The sequence below is a fragment of the Hyaena hyaena genome, unplaced genomic scaffold, assembly GCF_003009895.1.
Source record: "Hyaena hyaena isolate Hyena2069 unplaced genomic scaffold, ASM300989v1 scaffold_1, whole genome shotgun sequence".
Classification (NCBI taxonomy): domain Eukaryota; kingdom Metazoa; phylum Chordata; class Mammalia; order Carnivora; family Hyaenidae; genus Hyaena; species Hyaena hyaena.
This window is the reverse complement of record NW_024080633.1, coordinates 10,030,283-10,049,704: the sequence shown is the minus strand read 5'-3', so window position 1 is coordinate 10,049,704 and position 19,422 is coordinate 10,030,283. Positions and strand designations below refer to the sequence as shown.

General features: G+C 65.5%; 1 protein-coding gene across 2 annotated transcripts in view; it reads right to left on the bottom strand.

Annotated features, from left to right (window-relative positions):
* The window catches only part of ZFPM1 (zinc finger protein, FOG family member 1), a 60,753-nt gene extending 46,658 nt beyond the window's left edge, over window positions 1-14,095 (bottom strand). For both annotated transcript variants that reach the window (XM_039226692.1, XM_039226694.1), the window contains exon 1: window positions 13,944-14,095. In XM_039226692.1, the coding sequence (XP_039082623.1) occupies window positions 13,944-13,983 (40 nt within the window). In that variant the 5' untranslated portion in view covers window positions 13,984-14,095. The remainder of the gene's footprint in view (window positions 1-13,943) is intronic.
* Window positions 14,096-19,422: the final 5,327 nt, after the last annotated feature.

Here is a 19,422-nt window from a genome sequence, read left to right as displayed (position 1 = left end):
AGGGTGAACGAGAGCCATGTGATGACGGCTGCCAGGCTGCCGGCCTGAGGGTCAGGGCAGAGTAAGTGGAGAGGAAAAGTCTGGTCCCGAGGAGGGGAGGGGAGGGGAGGGGAGGGGCCTCGCAGTCCCGAGTCCTACCCCACATCCTGGGCCGCCCGCACTGTGGCTGCTGAGGCCACGTAGGAAGGCAGTGCGTGTCCCGGGGCAGCGCTGGCATCTGAACCGGGCCCTGTGCAATGCACGGTGGGGCTGTCGCCCCGCCCCCCTCCCCGTAGCTCATTCCCTGTTCACGACGTTTGCCTCTGCTGTTCCGCCCCCTGGAATGCGCTTTTCCACACACACCACCATCTGCCCCGCTTAGAGTCGGCTTCAGAATGGCCACCTTGCCTTCCGTGACCCCAGTCCCCCAGCTACAGGGGGCCCCTCTGTCCTTAGGGTTCATTTCTGCTGTTCCTTCTCTATTTCCCCACCAGTCTGGGGCTCACCAGTCTGGGGCGGGGACCAAGCCCCTGTGAGGGTCACGGGGATCCCGGACAAGGTCCCCAAAGTACCAGGGACTCAGGCAAGTTTGGAGGCCGTTTGAACGCACGAGGATGTCCAGAGGTCAGCCTCCTCTCCCTGTGCCGCCACAGCCAGGCCCCCAAAGAAGCGAGCCTCGGCCCCACCGCAGGGATGGGTCCTCAGTGTCTGCTGGTCGTGACCCCTGCTCCCTGGGCTTTCGGGCTCCGTACACGACAGTGGTCACTTGGAGGCAGTGACGTTTCTTCTAGTTTCCTTTTTCCCTCGGTTTTGCTTCACTTCCCTGGGGAAGTCCCTGGGGACGGGGAGTGGGGGCGGGGGGGCGCTGAAATCAATTGAGGGAGTTGACTGAGCACCTACTCTACACCCTGCACTGTCCTGGGGGGGGGACAGACCTGCTACAGAATGGGGCCCCATGTGGAGAGACTGGGTGCCGGGGTGCCCTCCTGGCTGAGGGTTCCAATGCACGGCCCTTTCCCCTGTGAGCGCCGAGTCCCTCTGACTGCTGCCCTGGGAGGCACTGTCACCCTGTCCTATGTGGGGTGAAGGGGCTTGGCTGAGGTCACAGGGCAACAGTCTGGTTCTGGTCCGTCAGCCCCCTCCCTGTTTCCTCTCCTTAGATCTCAGCCCAAACCTGTTCCCTCCTTGCCCCTCTGCTATTTTCCACTTATGCATTTTTGAAAAACGCCCACGCCTGTGGCTGGGTTTTCAGGTCACGGAGCCCTGCAGGTGCGTGGAACTGGGGGGTGGGGGTGCCCTCCAGCTAGGCTCTAGGCCAGCCAGGCCGACGCAGGCCCCATCTTACCGACAAGACAACCTGAAGGGTGCAAAGTGACTTTGAACAGTGAGAACCCCCAAAGTCTCTTGAGCACTTTCTGCAGACATCGTCACATAAATTTCTGAAAAAGGAAAATCTGAAAGACCCCATGTTTCTAGAAAACACTACAGCCACAGATAGACTGAAGAACCCCCTGAGAAAGCCCTGTCTCCGCCCTCATTGTGTGGATGGGGAAACTGAGGCCCAGGGAGCAGATGGTCCTTGTCAGAGGGCACAGAGGCTGCCCTGACAGGCAGGCAGATCAGACCCTCCCATTCTACTGAGAGGAAAGCAGGTTTGGCACACGGGTTGGGGCTGTCACTCATTAAATGGGACCCTGGCCCCGTCCCGGCCACCACCCAGCAACCCTGGTGCTGCAGCGAGCCTGGCAGTGTGCGGCCCTGGGTGAAAATCATAGCAGGGGGAGGCCAGAGATGGGGAGACAGCATGCACAGAGCCTGGAGGTGCCCCAGCCACAGGGAGGGGGAGCTGGCCAGCCTGGAGCTGTCCTGCCTCGTTTCTGAACTCAGTGTTCCCATCTGGGAGTCAGAGTTGGCGGCGTGATCTCGGGAACGCCCGAGTCCTGGTCCCTTAATTCGGGCTGTGGGGGTCTGGGCTCTGAGGGTCAGCAGGAAGTCATCCAAAGACCAAACTGTCCATCCCCAAGCGCGTGGGCAAACGGATGGCCCCAGTAGCAAGGTCCCGGAAAGGCTGGCCCTTCCAGAGCTGGGGGGATTTCCATCACGGGGTCAAGGTCCGGGCAAGGCAGTATCCCCCACTCCATAAATTAAGGGCTCCTCCTCGGGGAGCCGCGCCCCCTCTCATGCGCCGAGGTCAGCCAGTCCCCAGGCCTCACTCCCGCTCATTTGCATGCCCGTTTCCATTGGCTGCAGGGACACAGATCCTTGGTTCCCAGGCCGCGGGGGCGGGGCCTGGGGCGGAGTTGAGTGGGGTTATAGTCTGGGGGGCGGGACTAGGGGAGCTGGGGGCACTGGGGGCGTGGCGTGGGGGGACGCTGGGCTCTGGGGGCCCGGGGGCCAGGGGAGCTCGCAGGAGGGGGCTGGGCTGGGGGCTGGGGAGACGCCCGGCTCTGGGGGCCCGGGCTAGGGGCGCTGGAGGGGGTTGGGTAGGGCGCTGGGCTGGGGGGACTGGGCACTGGGGGGCCGGGCTCTGGCCTCTGAGGGAGCAGGTTCTGGGGGTGCCAAGCTCTGACCCAAGTCTGGGACACAAAATGGCCACTTGCCACATGGGGAGTACTTTGTAGTACATGCTCTTCCTTTTCCTCAAACTCCCCCCACCTCGCCCATTACAAATGACTCAGAGGGAGAAAGAGACTGACCCAAGGTCACGTGGCCGGGACGCAGCCACACAGCTGGGACCTGGCCCCACATCCCAAGGCTGGGTTCCCTTCCTGCTGGGCCGGCCTATGGGGGCAACTTCTTATTTTTAGCTGTCTCTTCTCAGGGATGGCTAATCTTTGGCTTCCTCTGCAAAATAATGACGAGGACCTGGATAATTTTAAGAGGACCCGGACCCCCCCAGCAGATCTGGCGGCAGTCTTTTCTGGGGCTCCGTGAACTGCGGGGCGGTGGGCTCGCTCGCGGGTGCGAGTGTGAGTGTGCACGAGCTTTCGTTCCTGGCATTTTGGTGGGTGAGATAAGGGAAGAGAGCGGGGCTCAGAGAGCGCAGGCAGATAGATAAGGTGATAGGCCCCTCCACCACACAGGCCTATCGCCTTTTATCAGAGTTCCCTTTTCTTTCTTACTGGGGGGGGGGGCAGGGTGGAACACACCCCAGCCCCCGCGCCCACGCCGGGAACCCAGGGGTGGGGGCCTCGCTCGCTCAGTCCCTCCCGCTGTGTCCGGCTCGCAGAGCCCTGGCCCGTGCCTGGACGGGAAGGGAGGGGTCCAGGGCACGTGGGTCACGGCAGGGACCCGCAGCAGCTGTGCCTGGGCCCTTGCAGCTCCACAGAGGGGCCCCCGGGGGAGGGGTGAAGAGGGCAGGGAGGCCCAGAGAGGTGACAGACAAGGAAGGGGCGGCCTGAAGGCCCGTGGTCTGGAGACTGGGTGCCGAGCCCTCTCTCCAGATGGCCTGTGAGCCCCTGTGGGCGAGGCTGGGCGGGACCCAGAGACCTCCCCCAACCAGGCCCACAGCGCAGACCTGAGCGTCTTCAGCCCCATTTTACAGATGCAGAAACTGAGTCTCAAAACAGAGCCGTGCCTGTGAGCCAAGAAAAGGGGGACAGCCCGGGCCCCCACATTCCCTCTGCGCTCCCTCTGGCTCTGGGAGCCAGACCCCCAAAGCCATAGGACACATGTTCCAGAACCACAAACAGCACCGTGCGACGGGCCCTGCACCTCGGCACCCAGAGCTATTCACCAAAATCAGCCCAGGAAGAACGCCCGTGGGGTCGGTACAGGGTGCGCAGGCTCGCCAGCCCCAGCGACCCCAACCCCTGCGCGGGTCCCTGGAGAGCACGCCCCCCCCCCCCCCCCCCCAGCCCGGGCACTTTCCCCACTTCTCTCCCGCCTTTGTCCTAAAGGCTAAGGAGGCCAGAGTTATGAGTATGCCCATTGCACAGGTGAGGAAACTGAGGTCCAGGGACTTAAGTCACTTGCCCAGGCTACCCACCCAGGAGGCAGAACTTGAACCCTGGTCACTGCACACTACACTGTCCTCCTCCCCCACATATGCACCCACTTTACTGGAAATAGCTGACTTCCTTTAGAATATTGAAACAAAACAAAACCCAAAAGACAGAAAGAAACCAATTTTATCACCAAAGGAGCCTATTTTCTGGGGGCAGATGAAATGACCCCCAGAGATAAGCAGGCATAGAGGTACCTCGTCATCTGCTCATCTCAGACAGGGCTGTGTGGTTCCAAACACGTACTCACCCTCTCTGTGCCTGGCCCTTTCTCCCTAAATGGAGGGGAGGAAGAGGGCTGTGGCTGCGAACACCCCAGAACCTTCAGCTGTGATGGAGACTCAGACCTCGGCCAGGACACTAAGTCAATCTCTACTGCTCCTACTGTGCTGTGTGACCTTGGACGAGTTGCTCAACCTCTCTGAGCCTTGAGTCCTCTTCAGAGAGGAAATAAGGCCAGAGGAAACCTTTCCAGGGCGGCTGGGACGCTGCAGGGTAACAGAGGTCAAGCCCAGGCCTGGCATGCAGAAAGCACTCAGTAAAGAGAGCTACTACCCGACTGCGACCACCTTGAGGGCTGTCGTGACTGTGGAGCCCTAGAAGCACCCGGAAGTGTTGCTGACTCTGCCATCACGGAGGATCTCACTTCTTGAGAATTGCTTAAAAAATAAATATGGGGGGGGGGAGAGGGATGGCCAACATCCCGCGCCTGCTGGGAGCCCCAGGCGTGCCCCAGGGCCTTGGCGTGCCCCGTCTCACGCAGCCGGGGGTGGGCACAGCTCTGCGGGTGCGCGGCCCCCACGCGGCCGCCGCACCTGTCCCTCAGCGGGAGGATTAGCCACACGCGGGGCCCTAATCGGTGCTAATCGCGCCAGCATCACCGCTGGATCTCGGATCAGCTGAAGGAGGCGGCTTTATCCAGACAGACGCGGAGATGTCACCATAGTCCCATCTGGGCGCCGACCGTCACAAGTGGCAGCCGGGCTGGAGGGCTGAGCAGGGTGGCGGGGGTGGGGAGGGGAGATCCGGGAGCCCCCCACCTCCCCAGCTGTAGGTGGAGCTCTGTTTGGGCCCTCAACATTTATTGGGCACCGACTTTATAACCAGGTACTGTTTTGGGTGCTGGGAGTGAGCAGACACCCAAAGGGGCACAATTCTTGCCCTCGGGTGCCGCGTCCTCAATGCGGGCCCATTGCTCAGATGCTGAAACTAAGGCCAGTGTGTCCAGAGTTGAGCCCAGGCAGCAGGTTCAGACCCTGCACTGGTGAGGTGCCTTAAATCCCCCCCAAAAGGCTCAGGCCCCCGGCCAGGGGTGCCCTTCCGCCCCCCGAGGACGACTCCTGCGGCTTTTGCGAGTAGAGGCCAGCGCCTTCCCCTCCCCAGCCGGGCCCCTGGACACTGCCGGTCCAGAGGCCTGGGGAGGCCTGGGAGGTGCAGGCTGGCCCCGGGGGCCGGGAGAGGCTGGGCGAGGCGGCCAAGGGCTCCCCTCCAGGGCCCCCACCATCCCCACCCCCCTCCCTACCTTCTTTTTCAAAAACATAATTTATCTGTGTATTATCAAGAAATCCAGACACTTTAATCAGTGAGCTATGAAGTCAGAATTTCCATTCTTATCTGCGGGAGGAGTGGAAACGGAGGAGATAGGCGGCAGGAACGGATCGCTGGTGGGGAATGTTAATGGGTGGAGAGGCTGGGCTATTGGCCACGGAGACGCCGTATCTCCCCCATTATCAAGGCCGTATCTCGCCAGCCATCTTAGCGCAGTAATGGGGCCAGTTCAACTTTCCGAGTTATCACAGGAGCTGAAACCTGCGCCCGCCAGAGGCCCGGACGGGAGACAGTTCCGGGCGGACCGGGCTTCGGCCGGCAAAGCCAGGAGGCGGAGGGGGACAGCTGGCCTGGCTGGGGCCCCCGAGGGCCTGGGTGTCCCCCTGGCCGTCAGGGCCACCACAGTGAGCGTAGGGGCTCCCTCTGTTCTCTGGGAAAATGTCTGGTTTTGAAAGAGCCAGGTGTGGGCATGCTGCACAGGAAGGGAAACCGAGGCAGGAAGCCACCTCAGGGTCACAGTGGTCCCAGGGCTCCTGGGCTCTGCCAGGCCCGTGAAGTGAAAGAGGACTGGGGGTGTGGAGGCGTGGCGGGTGGGGACAGGGGGTAAGCCCCACGCCCTCCCACCTTGTGGCCTGCAGGCTCGCCTGGCCCCTACCTGGGGCCTTTTCCAGGCCCGAAGTTCCAGGAGCTGAAAAAGATCAGTGACAAAAACAGCAGCGGGGACACCCTGGAGGGCTCTGTCCCCGCAGGTCCTGACCTGAGGCTTGGCTCCACAGGCCCTGGGCAGCCTGGGGTATGCTCAGTATACCCCTCAAATGGTAAAGGGTCTCCCCCCTGCCCTCGGGCCTCTTGCAGGGGAAACCCCAGAGGATGCGGCACCCACGGCCCATAAGGGGAACACCTCTGTTCACCCAAAGGAAGGGACCCCCAATCCACTCATTCTGAGCCTGCGAGGTTTAGGGCTCCCGCTTCAAGAGAGGCAGCTGTGGTGCGGAGCGACGGTCTCCCCGAGGACCGCCCACCGCGTGGGGCCCCAAGAACCGCCCCGGTCCCTCTCCCGCAGCTGGAGGGCAGAGAGGGGAAGGGACTCGCCCAAGGCCACACAGCCAGTGAGAAGCAGCGTGGGGCCCACAGCTGGCCACTGCCCGGAGCCACAGGAAGGCCTCGGTTTCCTGGACTTGAGCACGGCTGTCGCCGGGCCGGCAGGGAGCCAAGAGAGCTCAACGTGTGGAAACCACCACTGCGACCAACCCCTTCCTCCTCCCCCAGGGCGGGGAGCTCGAGCTGCAGTCCTGGGTCCCCTGTAAGCCCCCTGAGCCTCGGTGTCCCCGTGTGCACTGGGCTGGTCACCGAGCGTCCCTCACAAGTTACTGGAGGAAAGGCGTGAGCCAGTGCCCTAAGTCCTGGGCCCACGCAGGGGCTTCGGAAGCACTCAGGGTGACGGCGGATGAGCTGGCGGGGGGCGGGGGGCAGACAAGCTGGGCTCGGGTGGCGGGAGGCGTGCGAGGTCCTGGGGCTGCCCAAGGCCCTGAGCCGAGGCCTCCTCTTTGGTCTCAGGTGTACGAGCACCCAATGCCAGGTGCCCCCACCGAGCCCTCCCTGGGGGCAGAGAGTCCACCCCTGCCTGCCAGGCCCTGTCCCCAGTGAGGCCCCCCCCCCGCCCCGGCATGACCACCTGGCCCTGGCCTCCCCTCTTCCCTGGGTCTTACTTGCAGCATGGAGGCTTGATGGAGAAAAGGGAAACTGAGGCAGGAGGCTGTGACAGGTGCAAGCACGCAGGGCAGACTGGGAGGGCCGGAGCGCTTGCGTCGGACACCAAGGGGGACTGGCAGGAAGCAGGCCCGGGGGACCCAGGAGGGGAGACACGACCTCTGTCCTCTGCAGTCACGCAGCCCCAGTGACTCCCCAGCTCTGGCCCAGGCTGCGCCGGCGACACCACCTCCCCCACCCCGCTGGCATCGCGGATCCATCTTGGGGGGAAGCCGAGGCTCTCAGCTCGCAGGAGGCCCGGGCGCCCTCGGGCCCAGCCGGGCATCCCCGGCGTCTCCATCGTGGGAAGGTGAGGACGGAGCCTGGGGAAGGCAGGGTCTGCAGAGTCTAAGCCTCCAGCCCCGACTCCAGCCCGTCCTTGGCCGAGGCGCCCACTGTGGCCGCCCCCCGCCTTCCAGGCAGCGGCATGCCTGCCAGTTCCAGGGGGGGGCGGGGGGGCTGGGACACAGGCCACCAGCCTGGGCGCCACAGCACAGCACCCTCTCCAACCGGCTTCTACCCCGCGCGTGCGCTGTGTGGCCTGCCGTAGCCGCCCGCCCTTCCTGGTCCTCCGCTCCTCGGTGTGTGAAGTGGGTGAGGAGGCCCAGCCTGAGGGGCATCGGCAGGCACTCCCACCTGCGGGGAGACCCAGGCTCAGAGGCCACAGCCCCCGGTCCAGGGGAGGCAGAAAGGAGGGACGGGAGGGGGAGGGGAGGGGCTTGCTTATCTGCCTAACCCAGCTCGGCCCAAGGTCGCATTCCTGACCCAGCGGGGACACTGCCTTCTCCCAAACAGGGGGCCTTGGAAGATTGGGGGGGGGGGGTGCCTGGCTGGAAAGGTCCTGGGTCAGGCGGCCTGGGGGGTGGTGCTGAGCAGACACTGTCCAGAGGAGCCTCTGCCCACCCCTGGGGGCCACGACCCCTGCTCCTGTTGTGCGGCCTCGATGGCCTTGCAGTCTCCCAGGGCCTCAGCTTCCTCACCTGTGAGATGGGTGACTCAATAGTGACGATGAACCTAACAGCAGCTCCCAGGCCAGCCGCGTCCAGTGAGGACATGACCTTGGGACAGCACTTTATAGTTTGCTTTTGAGACCGCACAGACCTCACATCAAGACCTGAGGAAGGAGGCGCCGTTCTTAAGCTCTTGCTTTGAAAGTGGAAACTGAGGCTGAGCAAAATCGTTTGCCCCCAGGGTCACAGTGAGGCCAGGACTCAAGGCCAAGCAGCGGCCCCCACTGAGGTGGCCTCCCGCTCTGGAGATGAGGGCTGGCCTGCAGCCCGGCGCCCGGAGCGTAAAGCCTCTGCTCCCGGTGTGGGGACAGGGTGGGGGGTGGAACCCCTGAGGTTCGGAGGGAGGTCCCGGTGTTGTACCCATTGTACAGATGAGAAGCAGGACTGGGAACGAGAGAGACACTCGCCTCGGCCACTCAGCAGGGAAGCTGTGGGGACAGGAGGTGAGGTGGCACATCTCAGATCACACAAATTGCCCCTGGATTCTCATGCCTGTGCTCAGGGGCCAGCCATGTCATCATCCCTGTTGCGCAGACAGGTAAACTGAGGCTCCCTCGGGCAGGCCTTGCTCATAGTCCCACGTCCATTTCACGCTGTTATCTCCATTAGGTCATGTATCTGACAGTTCTGGAAAGCCCACGATGTGGGGACAGGATGGATCCAGTCCCTGCTCCTGGGCAGCAGAGATGTGAGCTGCCCGTGCAAAGGCCCCGGGGCCAGAAGCAACTGGAAGAAGCCAGCCCCTCAGCTGAAACACGGGCCCTGGCGAGGGGCTGCCTGATGGGCGCTGTCAGCCCAGCCCCCATGCAGAGACGCCTCTTCTCATAGTAACACAAGAAGTGCGGCCTCCCTCTGTGACAGCTGGGGACACTGAGGCCCACAGTGGGGCCGGGAGGTAGCTGTGGAGGCCAACTCCCTCCGCGGGTGCTGCTGCCCCCACTTCTGGAAGTGGGGGAGTGGAAGACGAGGCTCAGCGAGCAAACCTGGCTGTGGCCTCAGTTTCCCCCTCTGTGAAATGGGAACAGGGGCCCTGGGGCAGCCCCAGGGGCGTGGTGGCCGGGTGGGCAGGAGCCCAGGCCTGGTCTCTGGGCTCGGCGATACCCATCAGTGGGTACCAGCTGCCTCCAGGAGGAGGCCCGTCGACGGCAGCGAGGCCGGCTGGGAGTATTATTCACGCGTCCGTCAAGCCCCAGGAACGTCTGGTTGGCATAGAAACAGGAGATAAGGGGTACAATTAATGGCATCACATTCCCTCCTCCTTTCTTCCCCAACTGACCCATTTAAGTCCCTGGCGGGGCTGGTGCCACGCTGGGCTCGCGGTGACCTCCAGGGAGGGGCTGGCTGGGCAGGCGGGGCGCGGTCGGGGCTCGGGCCCCCGGGCAGGGCTGGCTGAGGTCTCCCCAGGGGCCGAGGCCACCCCTGCGCCGTGGGGTCTCGGGAAGGAGGCCCCGGGGGACTCGGCAAGGGCTGGGCTGGAGAAGGACCCCGGCTTGCCTGCCCTCCCGACGGCCCATTTCACAGGTGTGGAGACTGAGCCGGACGAGCCCGGGGCGGACGAGCCCGCGTGCTGCTCGCGGGCAGAGGCTGCAGTGCGCTGGCGGCCAGGCGGCCTGCGTCCCGCTCCGGCTCTGCCATGTTTTGGGGTGAGGAACTCGAGCAATCGGTGCTCAGTGTCCTCAGCTGTACGCGTGGTAAGAACAGGACTTATTTGAAGGTAAAGCGTGGCCAGGCCCAGAGCAAGCTCAGTACCAGCCACTGCTGGTACTGCTATTCCCGTCCACGCAGGAATGAACGCTCGCTTTCCCTGAGGCCCAGCCCAGCAGGAGGCTAAGAACCATCCAGAGCCAGCGTAGAGCCCAAGCTCAGGGGTGACGGCTGGGCCCCGGGGACCCCCAGGCCCTTTCAAGTCCGGGTTCGGGGCTGGGGGCCCAGAGCGAAGCCCTCCTGAACGTCGCGGCCCGTCATCCCCTTGGCTCACCACGGATCGGTCCCCACGCGCCCAGGGCCCTGAGGAGGGGCCGTGGCCATGGGGGACAGGACTTACGTCCCTGCTGACCCCTAGATGCCAGGCACTGTCACACCTGTCCTTCAGAGAGGGAGACGGAGGCCGTGGAAGGCGAGGGAGCTGCCCCCTGTGTACACACCCCCCCCCACTGCTGTGTGTGCACCGTCCTCTCCCAGTGAGATGAAGTCCAGGGGAGAGACCACCGACACCCCGGGCCGCCCCCCCAGCACCCGCCCCTCCCCAGAAGGCACTGGCGGCCCCACAGGTGGGTGTCGAGCTGCTGGGGAGAGCGGAGCTCGGCTCTGAGGCACGGAGTGAATTAGTCATCCTGTGACCACCGATAACTTGTTCAATCGGACTCCGAGCACGTGTGAAAAACACCCCCACTGGAGACAGTGTGGCCGCCGGGGCGACGGGGCAAGTCCACAGGCTCCGCGGGAGGCCCCTTACCCCCCTGGCCTGGGTTTCCACGAGGCACCACAGTCCCCGAGGGTCCTCGTACTGCCGTGACCTCACCAGCCGGAACTGGGGGCTTGTTCCTGTCCACATTTTTCCAAAACTGAGAAACTGAGGCCTGACCCCACCCTCCTCACCTCGTTCTCACCTCCTCACCCTTCCCTGGCTTCGTGTCCCTCTGAGCCCCTCATCCCCCCCCCCCCCCCGCCAACAACAGCCAGGTATCATCATCCCATTTTTCAGAGCTGGAAACTGAGGCCAGCCCACTGTCCCTTGGAGGCATCTCTATGGCTGGCTTATTCCTGACCTCACTGAAGGCACCCCCCCTTCCGGGAAGCATCCCTGACTGTACCTCTACCTGTTTACCCCCCCGCAACAGCCACCTAGGGCGGGGCTGGGACCCAGTGCACACACACAGCAAGTGCTCAATAAAGATTTGCTGAATGAATCAAGGGGGGCTGCTGCTCAGAAAGACCATCAGCACACCGGCTCCCCCTCACCCCAAACAGCCTGGGCGATGGAAACCACCCCGGTGCTTTTCAACAAAACTCCAAGCAGGCTACACCTAAAACTTGCCAGGAACGCACAGCAACCCTAACACGGTTCGAGGGGAAAACACGCTCTCCTGGAGGTGACAAACCCCACCTCTGCCTATCTCACACCATCTGATAGGAATCGGGCGGGGTGTCCCCTCCCCTCGCCCCAGAGCCCCGGGCCAGTGCGAGTCACTTTCCTTTCATTTTGACGGACTGTACCAGCCGCAGGGGAGGATCAACTTCTTGGCAATTAAGTATGTTTGGGAAGAAAACTCGCCCAGACGACCCGGCGCAGACGCCCGCTCCCGCTGCCCCCCTGCTCCCGCTCTGGCCCGGGTCCGAGGCCCCCCGCCTCTCCCAGCCACGACTCCCCCGCATGCTGTTGTTGCTGTTGCCTCGAACCCGGCCGGGCCTGGTGGCCACAGATAAGGCCTCTTATCGCTCTTGGAGATCGCCATCCGGCCGACCAGCCCTGCGCTTATCGGAGCTCACATCGACCCGGGCGGGAGGAAAGCTCGCCGGGCCGGGGGTCCCGAGCTGGGCTCTGCCCCGCGCTTCCAGCCAGCTCGGCCGGGCCTATCGTGTCGGCCATCTGGCCGGCCAAGGCCGCGCTCCTGCCTCGCCCTCCCCCCGCCCTCCCGCTCCCACGTTTGAAGTTAATAAATGGAAGCGCCTATCACCGCCGCCATCGGTTGCGCGCCTTATCAGCGCGGCACATCTATCTCCTCGCGGAACAAAAGGCGCACAGAGGCGCGGGCAGCTGCGCCCCGGCTTTGGTGAGGGCGCGGGGGGGCGGTGGCCCCAAGCGCCTCGCCCCCTCCCCTCCACCCCTCCACACCCGCGGCCTGGTCGCAGGTGAGGCCGGCGCGGCGGGCGCACAGCTGCGAGGGCCGCACGCACAGCCGCGGGCAGAGGGCGGGCGTGCGCCGCCGCTTGGTGACAATCAGCGCTCACATCTTAACTCGCCAAGATCTGCCAGAGGGAGGAGGCGCCCGGGCCGGGGGCGGGGGGGACTGCAGAGGGAGGGTGCCCAGCCCCCCTGCTGCGCCCCCACTCCTGCCCGGATCCTGGCTGCGCTGAGCGTGAGCAGCGGGGGGCTCGCCTGTGCGCCCCGTGCGTCCCAGGCCCCAGGCACACCCTGGCCGACCCAGCTGGGCCCGCGCTCGCCCCGCGGGAGGCCTTATCAGCGCAGTTGATCGGTTCCCAGCCCGAGATCTCCCTGCCCGCGCTATCTGTGTTTCTCATCACGCTGAAACACACACACGCACACACGAGAACAGGCGAACAGAGGCGCACAAGGGGAGGAGGGGAAAAAGAAACCAGAGAACCAGCGCAGATCGGGGACCGTGGGTGGTTTTAATACTTAAGTTGACTTGATAGAAGGCGACTTTCAGAAAACATGTCCCGCTTGCACATCGGAGGAGTGGGTTACGGGAACCCAGATTTACGCTTGCGTTGCCCCTTTCTAGGCCCTGAGGGGTAGACACCCCCCCAGGCCCGCGCACATGGGATCCCGGTGGCAGTGGTCATGTGGACAGAAGTGGCAGTGCCCGGGTGCCTACCGCTGGGCAGAGGACTGGGGCCCCGCTCTTCGCTTCCCATCTGGCCGGGGAGATGCGACCCCCCAGAGGAGACCGCGTGCCCAGGCCCTGGCAGCAAAGGCGCGAAGTTACTGGCAGGAGGCGGGAGCGGTGCTTCCTGGGTGCTCGCTCTCTCGCTCCTCGCCAGTGGCCCAGAGCGCGCGGCGCTTTTACCACCGGGCTTTGGCAGTACCGGCTTACAACCGCGCAGGCCCCTGGGGAGCGGCCCACAGGTCGGACCGGCGAGAAACACGGGACACAAGCAGAGGCCACGGTGACCTGGGGCCTAGCCCCTGGAAGCCCCCTTTCCTGACTTGGGAGCAGTAGCGTAGCCCCCTCGGATGAGTGGCGTGGGGGGGGGGGTGGAGGGGGTGCCTGCCGGCTGCACGTGCGGCATTGGCAGGGACAGAGAGTAAGGTCGGACCTCCAGGAGGCAGTCCCCGGGCAGGGCAGGGTCGAGTTGGAGACCCCAGAGACAGGGCTGGGGCGGGGGGGTCTGATCGGCTGGAAGCGAGCGCACGGGCTGCGGTGGCGGCACCCATCTCCGTCCCCAGCCACGCGGCTCTAGGGCCGGCAGAAGAGGCGGGGGCGCGGGCCGTCCCCGCACTGAGCCATGCGTTTCCAGGAGGCCCGAGTGCCCCCTCTCCCTCCCAGGTCTCTCTGTTTCTCCCTCTAGATACAAAGCCTGGGAGAGTCAACCGCGCGGCGAGATAAGATCACAATTTCAGCCCGTCCCGACAGAGCGATCTTATCAGGACGGGACTTGCAGAATGGAATATTTTAAACTTTATCTGAGCCCAGATCGGGGCCGCCGTATCGCCGCACCATCTCAGCGATGCGGGGGAGGGGCAGGGCGCAAGCTGGCCGCGACACTCCTCCCGGCCGGACCCCGGGGTCTGAGCCGCGCCGCGGGGGCCCGGCCCGCCAGCGAGATTACCGCGCGCGGGGCGCACAGCGCGGGGGCGCGGCGCGGGGTGAAGGTCGCGGGCGCCGCGGGGGGGGGCGCGGCCGGGCGTGCGGGGGCGGGCGTGCGGGGGCGGGCGGGGGTCGGGGCCGGCGGGCAAAGTTTGACTCACGCTTGATCTGCCGGGGGTTGCTCTGTTTCCTCCTGGACATGTCTCCGGCGCCGCGCGCCCTCCCGGCGGCCGCCTCTAGCCCCTGGCGGGCGGCGGCGGGCGGCGGGGGCGCGGCGGGGCCGCGGGGCGGCTCATGCCCCCGGCCCCCGGGCTCCGCGGCCGCCCCGGCCCGCGCCCCAGCCCGCCGCGCCCGGCCCGGAGCCGCTGCGGAGGCCGGAGGCAAGGCCCTGCGCTGCGGGAGCGCCGACCGCCGGGGGCGGCGGGCGGCGGGCTGCTGCCAGCTCCTCGGCTCCCGCGCAGACGCCGCCGCCGCCGCCGCCGCCGCCGCAGCTGCTGCCGCTCGGCTTTTCTCAATGGAACCCGCCGGCACCGCGCGGCGAACCGGGCGGCCTCGGCCGGGGCGCTCCCGGCGGGCGGGCGGGCGGGCCGGCGCGGCGGGGGGGCGGGGCCTGCGCGTCCCCGGCGCCTCGCCTCCGGCCCCGCCCCCCCGCCGTGCCGGCCCCTTACCCGGGCGGATCCGAATTCCCTGCAGCCCGGCCCCGCCCCCGCCACGATGGCCCCGCCCCGCCGCGGCGGCCCCGCCCCCGCCACGATGGCCCCGCCCCCCTCGGCGGCCCCGCCTCCGCCCCGCCGGCCCCTCCCCCAGGCGGAACCAGGTTCCGCGCAGCCCGGCCCCGCCTCCGCCCGCCGCGCCGGCCCCGCCCCCGGCCCTGGGTAGACCTCCGTCTTTCTTGGCTCCTCCTTCGGTCCCGCAGCTTCGTCCTCAGGCCACACTCTGATTCAGCGACCTGTCCGGTCTCGCCGCCCCGCGGCCGAACTTCAGGCCTCTCTGGGCCCGCCCCTAGGGCCTAGCTCCGCCCCCGAGCCTGGCTCGGCCTCGCCGTGCTCGCCCCCTCGCCCCGCCCCAGGCTTCCCGTGGCTCCGCCCCCAGGCCCATGGCCCCTCCCAGGACCCCTGGGCTCTACGGCTCCCCCCGCCCTCCGCCTGCGGGGTGCGGGCAGCAAGGGCTTCGTCAGGAAACCCTAGGCCTCGACGCCCCACGGTGTCTTGAGCCAGATTTGGGGTGTGGAGTCGGCTGCGGCCGGGTGGGGGCTTCCGTCCGAGACTGTGCTGGAAGCAGCATCCGGGGTCTGCCGTCCGCGTGAAGTGTGGGGACCTCTGGACCCCGGTCCCCTGGACTCCCGGCTGGCTGTAAACCCTGGAGGGCCGGCTCCCCCTGCAGCGGCCCGTTCCCCCCCAGGGCGCCCCTGATGAGGGGCCGGGCAGGAGGTCCCTCCGTGGGCTGAGCGGGCACCTGCGTCCCCTCCCGCCTGGGGCACAGTCAGTGCCGTGTCTTCTAGCCCTGGAAATGGAGACAGCTTCTCCTATCTTTGGGGATATGTTCACGGGACCCCAAAGGCTCCCCCCATTCCATTTTCCGGTGCAGCTCAAGTCACATAGCATTACCAGGTTTGTCCCCAAACTGAACTGTATTCTTTTAATATTCTCGGCCTGCATTTGGTACCTGCTCCGTCTGCCCCTCATTCAGAAGAAGTCGGGAGAGAGCAGGGCCCAGGCGCTGACCAGACCTTTGCAGAGAAGACACCTGGGTGCCTGTCCCGATAATTATCACAACTGTCAGCCGCAGAGGCCGACCTTGCGCCCTGCCTGTGAGGCACCCCCGTTATCTACGCCCCCATCCCACGGAAGAGGAGAAGGATTGGGCCTGGGCACTCTCACGGCACCACCACTGCTCTCCGGGGGCCTCTGGGCAGGAGAGGGGCAGGTGGGCCAGAGGCTGAGGTCTCCCCACACGTCCACCACCGGACAGATGGGCGCACCGAGGCCGGGAGGCCAGGAGACCGGCCCACTCGGCTCACCGGCCCTTCCTGCTCCCTGCCCTGGGCCGGTGGGTGCAGCCTTCCTACAGCGGCCTCGAGCTGGACCCTCTCTGGCGAGAGTGGGGCCCACGGTTGGCTGGTTGGCTCAGGGCTCCCACCAGTCTGGGCTTTCTGTGGGCCTTACCATCAGTCCCATAGGAGGGCTTAGGGCGGGGGCCTCTATAGGGGTGGGAGGAAGATTCTAGAGGAGGGCTGCGAGCTGGCACCAGGGCTCCTTGGAGGCCCCGCTGGCAGTGAGTGGTGCCCGGGCTGGCGCTGCTGCAGCGGCTGGAGATGCATGTTGAGGAGGATTCCGAGGGTCAGGGAAGAGAGAGCCCAGACTGATCAGCGGCATTTGGGGTGCAGGGAAGACAGGCGTCGCTCTGACTACTTGTTTCTCGTATTGTTTAAAAAACGAGGCCCCTGAGGGGAAGGACACGTCCGGATTTCCCAGTGACTTTGAGTCACAGGTGGGTCGGAAACAGAGCCTGCTGACTGGCACCGACTACCATTTTGAGGGCCTGGTTGCAAAACATGTAGGGCCTCTTGTTTAAAAATTAAAAATTTCAGGGCAGCCAAATTAGGGCATTAAACCAAGTGTGGGGTCGCATGAACGGGTCACACGCCCACGAAGCCAGGACAGTCCTGACCCCCGGCCAGGGCTGTTTCCGGAGCACCTTCCTTCTAAACTTTGCCCCTTCTGTCTGTCCTGGGGGTGGGGTCATTAGCCCATCGTCCAGATGAGGAGCCCGCGGGGGCCAGTGGCAGGGTCACAGGGCCCCGGCTGCGCAGGCCCTACACCCTCAGGACACGTCTGTTGATAATGACCACACGCTGAGGACAGAGGAGCAAGAAGTGCTGTCAGAGGAAGGCCTGTGTGAGCCCAGAGGAAGAGCCTGGGGAGTCCAGGGTGGCTGCCCGGAGAAGGTGACATCCGCATGTGGCTTTGCAGGGGTCCCTGATCAGGTGGGAGAGGAGAAGCAGAGTGTGGGGTTGCTGAGGGTGTCCAGGCTAAGCCCACCTGGCCACCTCCCCCCCTCCCCCCACCGTGGACTGCCCTTGTGCACCCGTCTCCACCTGCCCCTGCAAGTGTGCACGTCCAGAAGCCACTGGTGGAGAAAAGGGGACTGTGTTCAGCCGGAGTGCAGGGCTGTCGATGCCCAGGGTGGAGCTGGGCCGCCTGGTTGTTCCCCGCTCCCTGGATCCGAGCTTTTGGGCAGCTGCCCACTGGGGCTCCAAGGCTCCCTGGAGGCCTCCTGGGCAGGGCTTTGGCCCGGGCGCCCGCTCTAAGGCCGATGTCATCGTCACCGTCCGCCCCGCCTTAGGGAGCCCTGGCCTTGGCTGGTCGTGTTCTCTCACGCCACACGTGTGCTGTGCTCTGGAGGTCAGGGCCGCCAGACGCACCAGGCAGAGGCTGGCAAGCCGGGCCCGGGACACCGGACAAGATGTGCTCTCAAGCACGCAGGGGGGGTCGTGGTGGTGATGAAGACGCCGAGGCTCAGAGTGGCCCTGCAGCTCGGATGAGGGAGACCTGGGGTGTAACCCCAGGCGGCTGCGCTCCAGAGCCTGGCCTGGGAGCAGGGAGGACTGAGTCCAAACCCCACCTCTGCCATTGTGGAGGGCGTGACCCTGCCCCGGTCCTTGATCAGTCGGGTCCCTGGATTCCGCATACGTAAGTGGGGGTGGGGGTGCGACCCCTCGGGGCTCCTCTGGCCTGACCGCAGTGTGGCTCTGGGCTCCGGTCCTCTGCCCTCTGCCCTGTGGGCATGCTCCGTGCTGCCTCCCCACCAGGAGGGCCCCCCCAGGCTGGGCAGCTGCTGGGGGTGGGGAAGGGGCTTCCACGTGCCAGGCCCTGCACTTTTGGGCTATGACCCAGGGAGCCACAGAATGTCCCAGAAACTTAAGGGGGCTCCTGATGGAGGAAGAGGATGCTCAGGACAGAGTGGTGGGAAGAGGCTTTCTCAGCTAACAGAAAAGCGGGTGCAGAGGTTGGGGTAAGTCCGGGGCTGGAGCAGACTTGGGGTGCGTCAGGAGGCCAGTCCACAGCAGGGGCTTCTTTCTGTGTTACTGCCTCCCAGTGTCCAGGATTTCACCTCCGTATAGCTCTGAGATGCGCCCCGATACAGTGCCACCAGCCCGCCCTGCTTCCAGGCCCTATCTCCATCACCACTGCCATCGCCACCCACTGGTCCCCCACGGCCACTGCTGCCTGCCCCCCGCTGCAGACTGAAGGCAGCGGGGCCTTCCCAGAAGCCCTGTGTGATGGCCTCAGCATCTGCCCTGCCCCAGGCTCCCTTCTCATCTGAACCTCCTCGTGTGTGTGTCCTGTGGCCACAGGGCCTTTGCACAAGCTGTTCCTGCTGCCGGGCACACTTTTCCTCAGGGAAGGCCCTAACTTCTCCCAGACAAGGTGAGGCTCCCCTCTCTGTTCCAGCTGCCAGGGCCCAGAGTCTCTTCTGTAGCACCAGGAGCTCCATCACCTTACACCAGCAGGGACAGGAGCGGCGCGGTGTGCGGCGTCTTGATGCCAGACCCGTGATGAGCACGAATACGGAGTGGAGGTGGGGGGGGGGTGGAGTCAGTGCACAGCCTGCTCAGAGCAGCTTTCTGAAGGAGGGACTGTTAGAATTCCCATTTGCCAGAAGAGTAAACTGAGGCTCCGAGAAGTGAAGTCACTTGCCCAAGGCCGCACAGCAGGTAAGCGGCCGCGCAGTTTCCTCCCTTCCTCCCACATGCTGTTCCAGAGTGGAAGCTGCTGGCTGCGCTGGAGGAAAGGGGACCCAGGTTCCACCCGTGGACCCCCGCCTGGGCCGGGCCTCCCCGCCCCCCGGCCCTGAGGCCCTGTCGCTGCCGGCAGCCAGCGGGGCCCACGCTGACATTCATCAACACCAGCTCTGTGAAGGGTTTAATTAACTTCCTGTTGCAATGGGGGGATAATGAGTTTTAAGCACCACGTGACTCTGTAAGGAGGTCAAACGGCAGCGAGGATGTCAAAGTAAATTAAGTTAGGGATCAGGAGGCCGCCCGCGGGAGGCCGGGGAGGGGCCCAGGCCGCGACCGCCGGTGGCAGGGGGCTTGGGGCTTGCAGACCGGGCGCGGGCAGTCGGCCCGCAGCTGGGGACCCCGTCCCATCTGCACCGCTCACCCCCGGATGTCTGGGGGGCGGGGAGGGACGGCCGGGCCCACGAGGTTCTCCTCCGGGCCTCGGTGCCCCCTGTGAGGCCGGTGTCTCCCACGCCCCGGGACACGGAGGCCCTGGTCCGCGGACGGTGCCCCTCGGGTGGCGGCCAACCGAGCGTGGCCCGCTGGCCGGGCAGTGCTGGGCGCCGCAGGAAGCCTCGTCTGCGCGTTTCCCAATCTGAGCTGGGCCATGCGGCTGTATCGGCAGAGAGGAAATGCACACGGCCCCATTCCCTCCCGCCCTCCTCCCTCCTCCCCACCCAGCGCCCTCCTCCCTCCTCCCTCCTCCCCACCCAGCGCCCTCCTCCCTCCTCCTCACCCCTGCACCTTCCTCCCCCCTCCCCACCCAGCGCCCTCCTCCCTCCTCCCCACCCAGCGCCCTCCTCCCTCCTCCTCACCCCTGCACCTTCCTCCCCCTCCCCACCCAGCGCCCTCCTCCC